This window comes from Sus scrofa, chromosome 1 (genome assembly GCF_054392235.1).
Source record: "Sus scrofa isolate SSC_HxYL_T2T_F1_AM1 chromosome 1, Sscrofa_HxYL_maternal_Yorkshire_Landrace_v2.0, whole genome shotgun sequence".
Lineage (NCBI taxonomy): Eukaryota > Metazoa > Chordata > Mammalia > Artiodactyla > Suidae > Sus > Sus scrofa.
This window is the reverse complement of record NC_139383.1, coordinates 267962711-267981746: the sequence shown is the minus strand read 5'-3', so window position 1 is coordinate 267981746 and position 19036 is coordinate 267962711. Positions and strand designations below refer to the sequence as shown.

Here is a 19036-nt window from a genome sequence, read left to right as displayed (position 1 = left end):
CTCAGCAGCAATAGCTATCATTAATTGAGAGCTTGTTCGTCTCCAGCCTTCTGCTCAGCAGTGTATATTATGGACTGCCTCAATCTTTACAGCAAATATGTGAGGCAAGGATGACTATTATCTCCATTTTTCTGATGAGCAAGGAGAGGCCCAGGAAAAGTTCAATATTCTGTCCAACCAGAGCCACACAGGAGTTGGGAGTAGAACCAGGGTGCACATCTGGGTGTGTATGGCTACAAAGACTGCTTCAGAAATGATAAGAAAGAAGACACACAGTGTCCAGGGGCACAGGGCTCCCCATCTTGGGCCCTTCCTCTTATCTCTCTGTGCTAGAGCCATTTAGGGACATTTATCTTAGTCAGGGAAATGACCCCAGGGCTGAAAAAGCCCCCAGAGGTGGGAAGTGACTCACTTAAGGCCACATAGCCAGTTAAGGCTCTGGCTTCACAGAACTGGCCTTCTGCCCAGGGTGGGATGGAGGCCACCTGAGAATGGCGAGGACCCACACCGGGATTCAGGGAGAGTCAACTGCATCAGCCCTTGGAATCCTTTGGCAAGTGATTTTGAGCCCCTGCTCTGTGTCTCCTGTTCTGAGGGACCCTTGAGACAAACATGGATAATGGTGTGGGGTGCAGGGACCTTGAACATCAGGATATGAAGATCCTAGTTGGATTGAAATATCTTTAAAGGCTCAAAGATATTGGCTTCTGCCCTTGACAGTGATAGAATGAGCAGCTAGACACCCTCCAAGAGGAAGGTACACAGAACCTGCAGCCCAGGAGCTGCAGAGCACCATTCTGGGTTGAATGGTGTCTCTCCATCAGCGGGACAGCTGCCACTTCAGACCAGGGCACTCTGCACTCATACCCTGCAGATCTGTGCAAGGACTAAGCTTTAGGCCTGGATCTCATTCAGCTACATGTGGGCTGTGTGATCTGGGGCAAGGCTAATTTTCCTCTTCAAATCTCATTTATAGCATCTGAAAAACAGAGATAATGATAGCACTTGGTTGGAAAAATGCAGAGGTTGGACCTGGTGATGTTGAAATTTCCCCACCTCCAGCCCTAAAGTTTTTATGCCAGGCTCTCTGGGCCTTTGATTCCTTCTCTTGAGAAGTGGAGGGACAGTTCAGGAAGATGCTCCAGAGGCCCTGGTGACAGCCACTCGGCTCATTCCCCGTGTTATGACAGAACGAGAAATCCTGGTGCTGACACACACAGGCGAGGAGATGGAGGGCGAAGTAGCTGAAGAGAAGATAATGTTTCTCTAGCCTGCAATTTCTTTCAATTTCAGGGACCGCAATTACCAGGGCAGGAGTTAGTAACAGCCATGCCTGGAATGCTAAAGTGAGTTTGGGGACACTGGTGGAAGCGGTTTTGCATTTAGAGAGGGAAGGCTTGTGCAATGTGTAACCCAAGCTCCACATTTGGGGTGTGTGTGTGTGAATGCACACCTGTGTATGAATGAGGGTGAGGGTGGGGCAGGAAAGAGAAAGACAGGTGTGAGCATGGTCAGAGAGGTGGGTAGAGGGGTGGAGCTGACAGCCCTGATTTAATCGATCACCAGGAAAGTGATCTCACCTCCCTGAGCCCCAGTTTCTTCACCTTCATCATCAAGGTAATGATACCTCTTCTGCAAAATTGTTGAGAAGTATTTTAGTTTGTCTAGGCTCCCATAACAAAATACTGTAGATCAGTAGCTTAAACAGTAAGTGTTTATTTCTCACTGTTCTGGAGGGTAAGGAGTCCCAAATCAAAGCACAGACAGATTCAGCGTCTGGTAAATCTCACTTCCTGGCTCATAGATGGCATTTTCTCCTCTTGTTCTCACATGGCAGAAGGGACACCAGCTCTCTGGGGCCTGTCATAAGGGCACAAATTCCATTCATCAGGGATCCACCCTCATGACCTAACCACCTCCCAAAGGCCCCACCTTCAAATACCATCACACTAGGGATTAGGTTTCAATTTAGGAATTTGGAGGCCACACAACCACTTGGTCAACAGTGAGAAGCTTAGAAACAAATCCCGCAGAGCGTCTAACACATGGCTTGCATCAAAGCAGTTCCTGTTATTAGTGTAGGGGTCCATCTGAAACATTGAACCAACACTGGTGTTTTCAAGGAGTCCACCTTCATTTTTCAACATTTCATTTAGGGGGGAGGCTAAACATCACTAGCATATTTATGCATAGTTTTTAAAACATGGAGTGAGATCGTTCAAGGTCCAGCTTACCAGCCCTGTGAACTTAACCTCTGTGTACTTCTGTTCTCTCCTTTAAAGATATGTATGTAGAATAAGGGTTCTTACTCTTTCAGGGTTGTTGTGAGTATGAAATGAGATATGTGCAAAGCCTGTAGAATGATGTCTAGCACATTGCAAAAATCCATAGATATTACCTTTAAAAATGGTACTTATTGTTGTGATAATGGCTATCTAGGGAAGAAAGGGTGAGATGGGCAGTAGGGGAAGAGATGAGAGAGGCAGTGGTATGGCCCTCACAAGAGGGAGATTGCAATCAGTACCACTGCTGAATGCCTGCCCCCACCTCCGTTTCCATTCAGCTAGGAGGTCTTCATTCATTCACTGAATAAGCACTTATTAATCCCCTAGTATATGCTTCAGCCACTATGTCAGGGCTGGATGCATAGCAGTGAACAATTTGGACACAGCCCCTGTCTTGTAGCCCTCTTGGTCTAGTGAGAGAGGTAGTGAGTAACCAGAACCAAAATATGAAAATGCTAGGCTAGGGGAAGGATGGGTGCTGTGGAAACCCAGAGAAGGGCTATTAAACCCCCAAATGAAGGGAGAGGCATCAACAAAGTCCTGGAAAACAAAACAAAACAAAACAAGTGTGGTAGGCAGAATAATGCCCCCTCCATGTCCAGGTTTTAATCCCTGGAATAAATCCTTTTGCATGGAAAAGGGAGATTAAGGGTACAGACAGAAATTAGGCTGCTAATAGTTGATCCTGGAATAAAGAGATTATCCTGGATTATCCAGGTGGGCCCAAGCTAATCCCCAGGGTCCTTAAAGTGGAAGAGGGAAGCCAGAGAGGAGGTCAGAGCAATGTGATTCCAGAAGGACTTGCTCATCTTGGCCAGCTTGAAAGATGAGCAAGGAAGGTGGGCAGCCTCAAAAACCTGGGAGAGGCAAGGAGATGGATTCTCATCTAGAGCCTCTAGAAAACGTGCAACCCTGCCCATGCCTTGATTTTAGCCCAGAAACCCATGTTAGACCTCTGACATACATAAACTATAAGACAATGAATTATTTTAAGCCACTAAAGTTACAGAAATTTGTTATGGCAGCAACAGAACACCAATACATGGCACCAGTGATATTTTTGTGTGAGGACCATCATTTTGGAAAAGCGTTCTGGCCACAGGATGGTAAACAAATTGGAAGGGCAAGGCTGGATGAAGAGAGCACAGTTAACAGGCTGTCACCATAGGTCCTGGGAGAGGGGATGGGGGCCTCAACCAGAACAGACAGCTATTACATGCTGCGTCTGTACCAGAACCTGGAATCCAAGGAGAATCAGCCAAATAGATCCCTGTAACTAAGAAGAGCCATCCCGGGCAGTGCTGCCCAGCTTACGTGGGACTCTTCTTCCACTCCCCACCACATGCAGTGTTGATGGGGACCAGCAGGTTCTACCCCCCAGGTCTCCCACAGGCCTGTGCCTATCCCCTCTATTCCGCCATGCAGTTACTCCGTCACGTCTTGGCTGGGTTGCTGCAAAACCTGGCACCTGGTCTCCCTCCCTCCATCCAGCCTTGTTCCTGTGCCAGTCCATCCTCCACCCTGCATCTAGGCAATATTTCTAAAGCTCCAGGTGGCATCACTCGCCTGCTTAAAACCCTGTAATGGGTCTCCTTGCCCTCAGAATAAAGCTCATGTTCTTAGCATCACTTAGAAGACTCATAAAGCCTGATGCCTTCCTGCCCCTCACTGGCCCATCTTTGCTTTTTACTCAGAGCTTTTATGTCTTGGATTCTAGCTTTTATCAATGTCCAGAATGTGCTATTCCAATCTCTCTCTCTCTTTCTCTCTCTCTCAAACACACACACACATACACATACACACACACACACACACACACACACACACCCTTGGACTTTGCACATGCTATTCTTTCTGTCCAGATGCAACCCCCACCTCTCTTCCTTGCTCTCTCCCTGGAAAATGCCTCCCAATCAATCAAGACACCTCCTCCAGGGAGCCTTCCCCACTTCTCCAGTCTATGCCCTCCTGTGTACTCCCTAGAACTCTGATCCTCCTTATCCTTATCTCTAAATCTTAAACTATCATGTTAACCTATAACCATCTCTTTAAACAGTAAAGGGTTCAAGCAGTTTTTCACTGCAACTCAGTTATGCAAAACACTATCCTCTTCTTAATTTCCTACAGCTGATATAATCTTCCCCTCAAGTTTTTGTTCCACTGATAGCGAAAAAGTAGCTTGACTTGCCAACTAAGTGTTCAGAACATACTCTTTAGGGTAACTGCTTACTCTTCTCAAAATTGAACGTCTCACCAACCAACTCTGTCTTTCCCTTACCAGACAGTCTCCCCAGCCTCCTCTTGGCCTCAGGATGCAGACAGGTACTCATGGGGAGAGGATGTTGGTGCAGTTGTTATCCACTGGATGCTTGCTGGCATTCACTACGTGATTTCTGTTTGAGCTTAGCTCTCAGCCCTTGCACTGGCACCCACTATGATATGGCTGGTCTTGGGTGTTTCTTTTGCGAGGGGCTACATGTCAGAATCCACAGCCAAGTCCAAAGTCACGAGAGGTCCCCACTGTCTGTGGGCTCCTGTTCTAATCTCAGGCCCCCCTCCCCATCCCTGCTTCCATGGGAACAGTCAACAGTCCTGTTGACTTTATTCTCTTTACCCTGTGGCTATAGGACTTGGGGGCCAACTTATGCTGGCCTCCTGCTCAACCACTGCTACCGTCTCTGAGGACATCCTGTTGGCTTGTCTCTAAAGGGGCTCACAAACCCCCTAGATTATACCCTGATCTAGGGGAGCAAACCCCATTGTTCCTGCTCACCCCTTGCCCTGTGGATTTTCTGTGAACCTTGTTGGTATTTAAGCATTTGTTGACACTGTCTCAAGGTTGGGGTGATTAGGGAGGTGGGTGTTGACTTCCAAAAAGTCCAGAAAGAGGGTCGGTGACTTTCAAGCCTGAGCTCTTAGCCTCTCGGCCTTCTCTCCTCTGCAATTCCTCCCAGCTCTTGTGGCAGAAAAAAGGGTTTTTGCCTTCCTTTTCCTGTCTGGTGGGAACTCCCGAGAGGTCATAGCCCGCACCAAGTGTACATTAAAATAAGACATTATGATCTGGGTTGGCCAGGACTGCCTTTGATATATAAGGAAACCTTCCCTCCCAGCACAGGCTGGCTTTCAAAACTATTGTCTAGCTCAAGACACTACAAAGTCAGCTTTGAGATCTCGCCCAAAGCTGAGTGGCGGCTCCCTTTCTTTTCTAGAAAGTATCTGCTCTTCTTCCTAAGGGACACATACCTTTGATTTAGCAGGCAGGGTGCAGTCGACCCATATGATTTCTAGGGAATGAAAACCGCTTCATTTTAACATTTTCCAAACCACCGTTCACCTTGCACACATAGGCACACGGCTGTAGGAAGCATTTGCACACGTGTCTCCTACTAGGCTGGGAGCACTTTGAGGATGGGTAATGCCTGTTTTATCATTTTTTTCTAATGTCTGGCATATAGTGGTGAACATTTGTTGAATGAATGAATGAATGAATGAAAAGTTGAATGCAATAATGACTATGTTTAGAGTGCTTGATCAGAGAACTCATGCGAAGACCCCTAACTAAAGCAAATCAGGAGTTCCCATTGGGGTTCAGCGGGCCAAGAGCATCCATGAGGATGTGAGTTTGATCCCTGGCCTTGTTCAGTGGGTTAAGGATCTGGCATTGCAGCAAGTTGTGGCATAGTTTGCAGATGTGGCTCAGATCTGGTGTTGCCCTGGCTGTGGTGAAGGCCAGCAGCTGTGGCTCCAATTTAACCCCTAGCCTGGGAACTTCCATATGCTGCAGGTACAGCCATTTAAAAAAAAAAAAAAAAGACTTCCTATCGTGGCTCAGCAGAAAAGAACCTGACTAGAATCCATGAGGACACAGATTTGATCCCTGGCCTCTCTCAGTGGGTTGGGGATCTGGTGTAACTGTGAACTTTGGTATAGGTCCAGATGACGGCTTGGATTGTGCATTGCTGTGGCTGTGGTATAGGACGGCAGCTACAGCTCCAATTTGACTCCTATCCTGGGAACTTCCATATGCCACAGATGCAGCCCTAAAAAGACTGGAAAAAGAAGGAAGGAAGGAAGGAAGGAAGGAAGGAAGGAAGGAAGGAAGGAAGGAAGGAAGGAAGGAAGAAAGAAAGAAAGAAAGAAAGAAAGAAAGAAAGAAAGAAAGAAAAGAAAGAGAAAGAAAGATTGACTAAGAACAAAGTTTCTAACTGCTCCCCCAGAAGGGTGGAGCTTGGTGCAGGTGTGAACAAGCATCTGATTAATCACCATGAGACCCTATGACTTCAGCACCTACAGAGTGGCTACAAAATCTAGCCCAGTGACTTTCCATCTGGGGTTCAGAGAAACAAATTTTTTGTACCAGCTGCCCACTCCTGCCAGTGCCAGAGGCAGGGATGGCTTTTCCCCAACGACCCAGCCAGGCAGCAACGGAAGCAAGATGAGGACAGGCCCCCAACTCCTTGATCACAGAGGAAAGCACATCTCAGCCAAAGACTCATCTCACTTGGCAGAGGGGCCCCTTTCAGCAGAAGGCGAGAGATGCGTCACAATTTAGACCAGGGGAGATGTCCTCGCTGGTACTGGGAGTGCAATGGCACCATTTCCAGAGAGCCAGGGAGAGTGGTCCCTCCCCATAGACTCAACTGCGTGCAGGCCAAGGCTCCTCGCCTTCCCTCCACTAAGGAGAAGGAAAAGCCGCAGACAGTGCTGGCTGGCTCTGGGATGATTTACTTCCCCGAAATACCTCAATTTAAATGCTAATTTCCCCAGAACTGAAGGGTGATGGGCACTTGCATGCTGGTGGCTATGTATTAATGTATCCAAAACACTCACACATATTCTTAAATGGGGGCAGGCGGGAGGGAAACCCTTGGGAAGGGTGGGGGAGGATGGCCAGGGAGGCCCGCTTCCCTTGCTGGCTTGTCAGCCTGGCTGATGAGAGGGAAGCTCTACCAGGTGCCTGCTCTGTTTATGTCACTTGGAGGTCGCGTGCAGGTGGCATGGAAGGGGAAGAGGCTTGCCTCCGCCTCTGCACACAACTGAACAGGTGCTTGGGGAGTGTATGCCGTGGGCAGGCACTGTGCCGGGCTCTCTGAGGCTCTCAGGTATGGGGTAATTCAGATAAAGGGACCAGCATTAAAGATCTACATGAACCTGCCTCCTTGCCCCCTGAAGTTAAACTCACTATTCTCATAGGACAGATGAAGTTAGCAAGGCCATCAAACTTTAAGTAACCTCTCCACGGTCACACAGCCAGAATTTGAATCCATGTCTCTATGACTTCAGAGCCCCTGCTCTTTCCACCCTCGTCCCAAGGTGATTGCTATTTTCTATTCACAGACAAGACGTGTAAGAGAAAAGTGACAAGAAAAGTTTATTCCAAGTGGGGAAAATTAAAATGGTTTCTTGGAAGAGGTGTTTGTTTTTTTTTTTTTTTCCTTTTTACACACCTGTGGCATATGGAAGTTCCCAGGGTAGGGGTCAAATCGGAACTGCAACTGCAACCTACGGCACAGCCACAGCAACACCAGATCCAAGCCGCATCTTTGGCCTAAGCCGCAGCTTACAACAATGCTGGATCCTTTGCTCACTGAGCCAGGCCAGGGATGGAACCTGCATCCTCACAGAGACCACATTAAGTCCTTAACCGACCAAGCCACAATGGCAACTCCCATTTTCAATGGGTCCTCCTATTTCCTCACCCCATGCCAGCCCCTGCACCTCCTCCCCAACATGAATGCCTGCATGTACTCACCAAGAGCGGGAGGTCTGGCCAGCCAGAGACCTGGGGGGTGGAGCCTACTGTCCCCAACATAACTGCATGTGGTGGTGAGTGGAAGAGGCACGGGTGAGCAGGGCAGCACTGCCAGGGATGGCTGTTCGCACATCCTTCTCCCTCCCGGGCTCCGTAGGTCTCCATTGCAGGGATCTATTTGGCTGATTCCCCTCAGATTCCAGGGTCTGGTACAGAGGCAGCACCTAACAGCTATTGGTCTGGTTTAGACCCCACCCCCACCCCCATCTCCTTGCCTAGGGCCTATGGCCACAGTCTGCTCTCTACTCTGTGTATCCAGCCTTGCCCGTCTTCCTCTCTTCCTATTATTAGGATTAGTTAGTTGCCTGGTAGTTTTTACTACGCATACACCCACGTACACATAAGCGCTGAGAATCTGGATTTGGTTTCGGGCCAACTGAGTTTAAGCCAGCACCCCGCCATCCTCCCCATCACCTTCCCCAGGTGGGTGGATTTTTAAGCTGCTGTCTGGGCTCTGTCTGAGGTTCTCAGCCCTGTGGAACATTCTCAGCACTGCTGTTCCCGCCGTGTTTTGCCTCCTAGGGAGAGCTAATTGATGTGAAGGCGCTGGGCGCCCTCTGCTGGCAGAGGCTATGAAGGACTTGCTGTCGTGGCCCAGGCAGCCTCAAAGGGGCCAGTCCACAGGGATCATCCTGGGTCCTTGGTCTTTGCTGTTGCTGTCTCCTCATTCCCTGCTTCACCCCTGCCTCCCTCCCTGTTTTCCGCACTGGCCTGGGAACTCCCACCCTGTCCTTGTCATCTCCCTCCTCATGCACTGCCTCAACACCCTCCCTGCTTCCTGGAAGCTCAGGGCAAAAACTTTCCTCCAAGAAGAAGGGGAGTGCCAGCCGGCTCCCTGCCATCCTGAGGTTGCCCACAGAGTCATGCCCAGCTGAAACCGAAGGCAGAGGAATTAGAGGAGAGAGGAATGTGGGGCTGCAGGGGGTGGCACCGTCTCCTCTCCTCTGTAATTAGGGAAGGTGATCATGCCCTCCTCACGTGTTGGAGTGAGGGTCCTGAGGTCACCCAGAGAGCGGAGCACCTGCTGTGTGGTCAGTCGTGATGAGACACAAACCCCTTCTTTCAGCAGCAGCCTGACTGGGCTCAGTGCACCCAGAGGTACCGTGGCTTTTCCAGCTTTGACAGCCTGTGAATGTCACAGGCAACGTCTTTGGCGCCCTGCACCTGTGCAGTGATGCGGAGTGTGGACTCTGGGGCCAGAGCCCCTGAGACCTCCTGCTTCCCAGCTGTGTGGTCTTGAGGAGTTACATAATTGCCTTGTGCTCCAGCTTCTCCACCTCTAAGCAGGGGGTCTTGACAGCACCTGATTCGTAGGGGTGGGTGAGAACTAATGCAAAGCACTTGGAATGGTGCATACAAAGTGCTCCACAAACAGCTTTTGCCATGGTTAGTATTACTGTGCTTCCTCTAAGGCAGGCTGAATAACTCTTATGATCCCCATTTTGTTTGTTTGTTTGGTCGGTTGGTTAGTTTTGTTGCTTTTTAGGGCCACACCTTTGGCATGTGGAAGTTCCCAGGCTAGTCACATTGGAACTGTAGCCACAGCAATGCGGGATCTGAGCCATGTCTGTGACCTACACCACAGCGCATGGCAACACTGGATCCTCAGCCCATTGAGCAAGGCCAGGGAGTGAACCCACATCCTCATGGACACTGGTCGGATTCATCACCGCTGAGCCACAATGGGAGCTCCTGATCCCCATTTTACAGATGAGAAAATGGAGGTTTGGTGGTTGGCTCCAAGTTACCCAGCTAGGAGGCAGTGTGGGATGGAACCCAGTCTTCAGAGCCATCTCATTCTTGCCCCCTTCTGTCCATGAAACAGGTGGCTGAGTCACATGGGGAAGGAGCCTTTGGCCATCAGCCTTCAGCCTCTTGAGTCCCAAAGAGCCAGCCCCCTAACTGTTCTGCATGGCTGATCCATTGTCTGCCCACAGGGCTAAAAAGATCTAAAGGACAAGGGGAGAATCCAGCCTGTCTGTGAATGCTGAGTACGCAGCTCCAGGCTCCACCTTGAGTGTGTGCTCTGTTCATGTTAGCTGAATGACTAGGGCAAGGAGACACCCTTCACCTCGTTATATATCTAATAGGCCAATTCATGAGGGGGCAGGAGGACTTCGTTCCTTAAACCCTGGCGAGTGCTACATGCTACCTGGGGGCACTTCCATGGCTGTTCCACACACCCAGTTTTGCAGACAAATCAAAGGCCAGCCGCAAACACCTAAGCAGAGCCCATAATCATAGGCACACATGTAGACATAAGCAAGTATGGCTATGCAGACAGACATGGGCACACCCGTGAAACACAAAATAGCGTGCTTAAATGTCCAAGTGTGGACCTAGAAACTTGCCATCACACAGGCGCATGCAGACAATCCCAGGCCCCGCTGCTCACCTTACCAGGTGTGCAGTCAGACAAACCTGCGTTCCAATCCCAATTTTGCCACCTCTTAACTTGGAACCTCATTTTTTTCTTATCTGTAAAATGAAGATAATGGTAACTCTCTTGCAGGTTGCTGTAGATTTTAAATGATAAAAACATAAAATACTTAGCCAGATCCTAGCAAATAATAAGGATTCAATTAATAGCCAGAGATGACAACACAGGCGATGACAGAGATGCGGGTGATGTTGAAGATGGAAATGGTCTCCCTCCCTTGGACTCTGACCTGCTCAAGGGTCAGACGCAGGGAAGGTGTTCACTAAATGAATGAATCGATGGGGAGCTGTGCAGCTGCCTGCGAGATGTGGGGGATGTGGCGTCCAGACAGGAAGGTGACCAGGCCACACAGTGTTTGCATGGCTGCTTTTGAACTGCCCGAGATCCAGGCTTCAAAGGCATCACTTTGACATCACAGATCTTTGTTTGCCTCTTTCTGATTTTCATTTCAAAGTTGCCCGTTCCAGGTGGCAGAATGAAGTGATAAACATCGGCTTCCCTTTCCCTCCTTGTCCCCCTCTTCCCCGGCTTTCTCCTCCTCCCCTCTTTCTCCCCTTCCTCCCCCTCTTTCTCCCCGCTCCCTCTCCCTCTTCCTCTCCTCCCCCTCCTCCCCCTCTTCCCCTCCTCCCTCTCTTTCTCCCCCCTCCCTCCTCCTCCCTTGCTCCCTTCCCCTCCTCTTCCCCCTGTCCTCCTCCTCTCCAGATTGTAGTTAGTGTCTCAGGATTTCTGCATAGGAAGGGAACTGGAAAGTCAGATTTAAATACTAAAATGCCCTAGATACTGTCCATGCCAAGTAGCCATCAAGCTTCCTACTTGCACACTCCCAGCTACAGCAAGCTCATCACTTCTCAACGGCAGATTGTTAGGCAGGTCTGCTGTCTAGAAGATTGAAGCCTGCCTCCAGTGTTGTGCTGTCACCCCCCACCCCCACCCCCGCCTCTAAAGCTACCTTTATTCAATGTTCAATGTCCTGAAGTCACCACGAGGTCTGTCTTCAGCTTCCTGGGATGGCCCAGGGAAGGGGTGGTGGCAGCTGAGGAAGTCAGGGAGAGAAAGAGCTCTAGCCTGGGGTGGGGAGATCAGGGTGTGAGTCTAACCTGGTGGTTGTCTGTGAGCAATTTGTTCCCCTTCTCCAGGCTTCAATTTCCCCATCTGTAAAAGGAGGACTTTGATCCAAAAGATTTCTTAGGATCTTTCCACATGAGCACACAAACACCCACTCTTTCAAGCCTTCCTTTCTCCAGCATAACCTCACTCTCTCTTTCTTCAAGCACTCCACGCTATCCTCACCTCAGTTCCTTCACATCCTGGCTCACCATTGTCACTGCTTATGTAAGGGGACATTTAGCAGCGAAACATAACGGTTTATAGAATGTCAGCCTGTGTCTTAAGCAATTGTTAGCTTTATCCCATTAAGTATCTACCCTAAGATCTCACTTTTTCTTTTTTGCAGGATTTTATTTCTTTTTCTTTTTTACTTTTTTCCACTTTCTTTTGCTTTTTTAAAAAAATGTTTTCCATTACAGTTTATTTACAGTGTTCTGTCCATTTCTACTGTACAGCAACATGACCCAGTCAAACATATACACATATATTCTTTTTCTCACATTATCCTCCATCACATTCCATCACAAGTGACTGGATATAGTTCCCTGTGCTATAAACAAGGCAGGATCTCTTTGCTTATCCACTCCAAATGCAATAGTTTGCATCTATTAACGCCAGACTCCCAGTCCATCTCACTCCCTCCTCCTCCCGCTTGGCAACCATAAGTCTCTTCCCCACGTCCATGAGTTTCTTTTCCTTTTATTTTTTTTAAAATGTTTTGACGTTTTATTGAAGTAGAGTTGATTTACAAAGTGGTACATCTATACAATGGAATATTATTCAGCCATGAAAAAAATGAAATAATGTTATTTGCAGCTACATGGATGGACCTAGAGATTATCATACTGATGAAGTAAGTCAGGCAGAGAAATACAAATATCATATGATATCACTTATATGTAGAATCTAAAAATGGTATATACATGAACTTATTTGCAGAACAGAAACAGACTCACAGACTTTGAAAACAAACTTTTGGTTACCAAAGTGTACTCGTAGGGGGAGTGATAGACTGGGGTTTGGGATTGGCATATGCACACTGCAGTATATGGAATGACTGGCCAACAGGGACCTGCCGTACAGCAGAGAGAACTCTACCCAGTATTCTGTGACGATCTGTAAGCGGAAAGAATCTGAAAAAGCATGGCTATGTGTATATGTATAACTGAATGATTCTGCTGTACAGCAGAAATTATCACAACATTGTAAATCAGCTATACTTCAATAAAACTTTTAAAAAATGAAAAAAAATATATCCTGCCCCCCCCAAAAAAACAAAAAATCTCACTTTTCTAGGCAAGGAAACTGAGGTTCTGAGTGGACCAGTAGCTGGCTCAAGATCATGCAGCTTGTACGTGGTGGGCCAGGATTTAAGCCCCAGCCTGCCAGATGCTAAAGCCTCTCATTAGCACCCTGTTCTCAGAGCTGGGCCCCTGGGAGCTGGAGACATCCGAGCAAGGCCATCCACCCACTCATGGGTCTCTCTTCTGCCTACGAGCTTCCTGCCCTGCAGCCCCTGTATCCCCCACAGCCTCTGCTTCCTCGATCTGGCAGTCTCTCTGCTCCTCTCCACAGGGAGAACAACTTCATCAAGGACTTTCCTCAGCTGGCCGACGGGCTGCTGGTGATCCCGCTGCCGGTGGAGGAGCAGTGCCGGGGGGTCCTCTCCGAGCCCCTCCCGGACCTCCAGCTGCTCACTGGTAAGACACACGTGCTGGACCCCTCACTAGCTTGCCGACCACACACCCAGTCTCCAGTACCTATCAGCCCTGAGCATGTCCTGAGGGGCCCGGCCAGACCTCCCCCTTCCTGAGGGATGGGATGTAAAAGGGACCTGCCGTTTCCTGGGCTCCTCTGGGCTGTGCAAAACTGGGGGCTTCCTTGAGACCCGCCAGACTCGGAGCTGAGACCGGATTGACTCTCCTGGCTAACTTCAAGTACATGCATTGTTACTAACCAGTCACCGGGCTGTGTGCTCCATCCGCAAACCTGTTCATCCTGTGTAACGGAACCTCTGTGCCCTTTGATCACCGTCTCCTGGGTTTCCCCACCCCCAACCGTCTTCCCTTTGCTTTTATGAATTCAGCATTTTTAGATTCCACACATGAATGAGACCATGCAGTTCACTTTTAAGTCCTTTTAAAATAAATGAAGTGGGGAGTTCCCATTGTGTCTCAGCGGAAACGAACCCGACTACTATCCATGAGGACACAGGTTCCATCCCTGGCCTCACTCTGTGGGTTAAGGATCCATTGTTGCCATGAGCTGCCGTGTAGGTCACAGATGTAGCTCAGATCCCACCTCACTGTGATTGTGGGGTAGGCTGGCAGCTGCAGCTCCGATTTGACCCCTAGCCTGGGAACTTCTATATGCCACAGGTGCAACACTTAAAAGACAATAAATAAATAAATAAATAAATAAATAAATAAAATAAGTGGACTGCCCACTCCCTACCCCCACCAGGATCCTCTCTCACTTGAAAGCACTTCAGTTACATGGCCTGTTTTTGAACATGGGGCACTGAGCCATCCTGTGGGGTGGGCGTTATTTTTCTCATTTTATAGATGAGAATCGAGACTCAGAGAGGTGAAGGGACCAGCTCAAGGCCACACAGCAAATCTACCAGCACTAGGACCAAGTGCCATGGCTTCAGATCTTCTGCCCTTTCCACTCCACTCTGCAGCTTGCTGCCCACCAGCCCCTAACCTCTGCCTCTCCCTTACTGACAAGCTGTCTTCCAGGCTCTCCTGAGGCTCACATCTTTTGTCCCACCACAGGATGCCCTTCTGTTCCTCCTCCTCTTCTCCCAGTTCCTCGCTTGCCCTTTTTCGGCGAACTTTCCCAAGATGTAAGGGCCCTGGTTCTGCCTTCATGATACAGTACATTCTGGTTCTGCATTGGTGGTACAAACTGATAGGATTATTTGTTTTGATTCAGGGATCTTTGGAGGTGTCCTAATAAAGGCACTGTTACATTTTTAGAGTGTTTTTTTAAAAAAAAAAAAACCATAAAAATACTTCCCCCATTCCAGGGCTTCATTTTATCCCATTTTCATTGGGGGGGGGGGGAATCTAGGACAGAGTCAGAAGATGGGGGTCAGGGGTTGAATAAGGACCAGGGATAGATACAAGGTCAGGGATGGGATGCACGTGAGTGAGTTAGTAAGTAGGGATTTACTGAGAGCCTACTCTATGCCAGGCTCTGTTTCGGCTGCAGGAGCCGGAATCCTGTAGACCCATGGCCTTGACCTCAGGAAGCTGACATTTCCCTGAAGGGGTTTAGATTCCAGGCTGGAGGGACCAGGGGAAGGGTGGAGTGATGCTTAGTTACAGGGAGGCCCAGGGATGGGGTGAGGGGCAGAGAAGATGGCTTTGTCCCTTTCTTGATAATCAAAGGACATTTTTTTCCCTCCATTTGGATACCATACCACCAAGCGAATAAGCTACATCAACAGTTTGCATCAAAATATTGGCCTCCCTCTCTTGAGAATGGTCCCAGCGGTCAACCCCGCCCTCCAAACCTGCTCTGAAATCAGACAAGCAATAGCAGATGGGGCAGAGGCAGCCTGGGTGCTGGCATCTCATCTTCCTGTGCAGGCTGTTTTCTCTACCCTGACTCGAAACATGGCCCTCTCCTCCTCTCCCACTCGCTCTCCTTCTCTCCCTGGTGTCTGCAGAGGAAAGACAGAACAGGCAGAGCAGATCAACAGAGAGGACGTATTTATAACAAAACAACCTCGCTCCAGTGGACATATCTTTGGGGATCATGAATATTTTACTTTAAAATGAAAGCCTCGAAAAAAATGATATTATTCCTGAAAAGGCTAAGGAGGGAAAAAAAAAAAAAAGTTGACAGTAATGGACAACTTTAATACTGCAGTAATGTCCAGGAAGAAAATCATTTGTTCCAGAGAGCTTCTCATTTTAATCTTGGTATCAAATATCTAAATGCCTCCTCACCAGGGGACAAGAGAAAAGGATGGAGAACTCTGCCTGCCATTTGCAGAGGATACATAACAACAATAACAATAAGCACTGGTGTGACTGGCGTTTCTTTTTCACGTATTTTTCTCTTCCTGATTATAAAATAGAGAGTCTGTAGTGCTTAGAGGAGAAAATGGAGAAAATGGAGATGAATATAAATCAGAAAACAAGAATCTTTTATACACCCAAGTTAACCACTTGCTGACATTCTGTTGTGTTTTTTTTTTCTTTGTTTATGTTTTATCTACACTTATGTTTTGCAAAATGCATTCTGCGGAACGTGAGTTCCAATGGACCCTAAAATGGGGTCGTTGGCCAACAAGATTTGCAAAATGCTGCACACTACCTTCATGTACCTTTAAATTGGTGTGTTAATTTATTCAAGGTGCTGAGAAATTATATATATATAATTAAATATATGTATTTAATCTTGTTTGATTTTGTTTAGCCACTGTTTCTCAGTCTTGTTTGAAATGGAAAACTTCTATGCGTGCACCCAGCATCTTATGCGACAGCAAAGGACATCTCATGTTTGCATGTTAGGAAGCAGTGGTCTACCCAGGGTCAGCAAACATAAAGGGTCGGCTAGTAGATGTGTTAGGCTTTGCACGTAGTCTCTGTCACAACTACTCAACTCTGCTGTCAACGTGCAAAAGTAGCCTTAGGCAATCTGTGCTGAACGGGCTGAGGTTCCATGACCCCCCCCCCCCAATCCTCGTGCATGACATTTCTAGGTTACCTTAGGACTTCCACTGCTTTTAATTCATTTGTCTTACAATATGTCTATGAAATAAGGTCAGCCTAGGTAGTCATGATATCAGATGTGGAAACAGAGGCACCGCACTGTCTAGAGCCCCATGGCAAATTGCCCCCAGGTTAAAGTGGGGCCATAAGCCCACTCTTGCTTGTAGGATAAAGGGGCCATGTACGCTGTAGAGCAGAAAGAAAAGGCAGGATTGGTTCTGAGGTCAGAGGCCAGGAAAGAAGAGACCTGGATGGGGGACTTCGGGGGGAGGGGTCCAGCTAGAACTGTCAGAGAAGGCCCACTTTCTAGCACTGAGCCTCTGCCCACTTAGAAGAGGTGGCCATTACCCAGAGCCCAGGGCTGTGGGGTGGGGTTGTGAGGTGAAGCCTCTAAATGCTGGGTTCACATGACCTTCTTATTCCGTCCACAGGAGACATCAGGTATGACGAGGCCATGGGTTACCCCATGGTGCAGCAGTGGCGGGTCCGAAGCAACCTCTACCGTGTGAAGCTCAGCACCATCACCCTCTCGGCAGGTGAGGACCGCCTCCGGCAGCCAGGGGACTGGCATTATTCAGCACACGTTCCTGGTTCCCAAGGACCCGGGGTATGCCCTGGTCTGGCACTGGGGATGCTGAGGGAATGAGGCCATGCCCCCGCCATCAATGAGCTCACAGGGAGGGGGGACGGACAAGCAGACACACAGTGATGCCCACACATGGCAGTAGGACAGTGCAGAAACGGGGCAGCTGTCCATTCTGGGGAGTCCAGGAGGCTCCTGGAGGAAGCACTGTCTGAGCAGGGTGCAGAGGATGGATAAGAGAGAGGGGGCAAATGACAGTCCAGTCACACTGTGTTCTCTAAGTGTTTAAGGTGTGTGGATTACAAATGCTTTCAGGCATTGACCCCTCTGGCCTCTCCTGGCTGACTTGTTTTTCTGCTCATCTGCTGCTCAGCAGTAATGCATTCCACCCCCAACACGTGCACGCACGCACACACACACATACATACTCATTGCCCACACTTTGTACATGTGAATTCCAGCTGAAGCTCGTGGGACACCATTTGTAGTTCTCAAAACAGGACGTTTTCTTTCTTGTCTCTGACTTTTCACATGCTGTTACCCCTGCCTGGATCTCCTCACACATCCTGCAGTACTCAGAGATGCCTCCCTCATTATCTGTTCCCCCTGGAATAGCTCAAGGAATCCCCGTGTTCAACTGCCTATATTAAAGCACTCACTTGATTCATATCAGAATCCTGTCCATCTCCTCTACTGACCTTAGGACTGGGGGTAGTGCTTGGGTCCTGTTTATTCCTGCACCTTATATTTCTGCCTGTTGTTGGTGCTCCTTTTTTTGTTTGTTTGTTTGTTTGTTTTTATGGCCACACCCTCGGCATATGGAGGTTCCCAGGCTAGGGGTCTAATCGGAGCCTTAGCTGCTGGCCTACGCCAGAGCCACAGCAACGTGGGATCCGAGCCACGTCTGCCACCTACACCACAGCTCAAGGCATTGCCACCGGATCCTTAACCCACTGAACAAGACCAGGAATCGAACCCACAACCTCCTGATTCCTAATCGGATCCGTTAACCACTGAGCCACGACGGGAACTCCTAGTGCTCCTTTTTGATGAAGGAATAAAAAAATGAATGAAAATGAGAAGCAATGAATGAGTGAAGGGCTCCAGATAAATGGGGCATGGCCTTGGCTTTTCTACCCTGGCTCTTACTCATGAGGCTGACATGGGCTTATTGTCCCAGTGTCCCTAATTATTGGCCAGCTTTTTTCTTTTTCCTTTCTTATAGCTTTTCTTTGGCATATGAAGTTCCCAGGCTAGGGGTCGAATCAGAGCCTCAGATGCTGGCCTACACCACAGCCACAGCCACAGCAAGACTGGATTCACACTGCATCTGCAACCTATGCCACAGCTTGTAACGCTGGATCCTTAACCCACTGAGCAAGGCCAGGTTTTGAACACATATCTGCATGGACACGATGTTGGATTCTTAACCTGCTGAGCCACAATGGGAACTCCATGTTTTCTTTTTCAATATCACTTTGTTCATGAGCAACATGGGCCTCTTTTAGCCTGCAAAGTGGGAAGTACAGATAGTAATTATTGATGACATCGGCCAAGCACTTTATAGTGTTTTTTATCTTAGGACTTATATCAGTGTCTCAAGAGGAAAGTGCTCTATATCCTTTTTTGGGGGGTAAGGAAACTGAGGGTCAGAGAGGTTAAGTAACTTGCCCAAGGTCACACAGCTAGTGAGTGGCAGAACAGGAGCAGGGCAGGGATTTAATGGCCATGTTGTCTGCCTGGATAAAGAGCCACAGGGCCTCTCCATGGTGTTATTTATTCCTTAACAGAAACCATCTCACCGTTAGCTTGCTGTATTAATCACCCAGTTGCATGAGTTAACAGGTTGATGGAGAGGGGTTGTTCTAATCAAGCACCCATTCTTTCAGCCCTGTTTCTGTTTTCATTGCCACCCACACCTTTACACCGCACTTGTGAATACGACTGCAGTGTTCCTATTAGAACTATAAAGGTGTATCTGCTTTAATTAATCAATAGCAATGCTCCCCAAAACCCCCTTGCAAATCAAATGTTGGCAAATTGGATCTCATTTTTAGTGTGGAAGAGGAGCTTGCTCTTTTA

The 19036-nt window shown here is 48.5% G+C and overlaps 1 protein-coding gene across 9 annotated transcripts in view; it reads left to right on the top strand.

Moving 5' to 3' along the window:
* Positions 1–19036, top strand: part of ASTN2 (astrotactin 2) — a 915666-nt gene that overhangs the window by 629262 nt on the left and 267368 nt on the right. For all 9 annotated transcript variants that reach the window (XM_084993997.1, XM_021074505.2, XM_084993987.1 and 6 more), the window contains 2 exons: positions 13220–13344; positions 16803–16907. In XM_084993997.1, coding sequence (XP_084850123.1) covers positions 13220–13344; positions 16803–16907 — 230 coding nt within the window. The remainder of the gene's footprint in view (positions 1–13219; positions 13345–16802; positions 16908–19036) is intronic.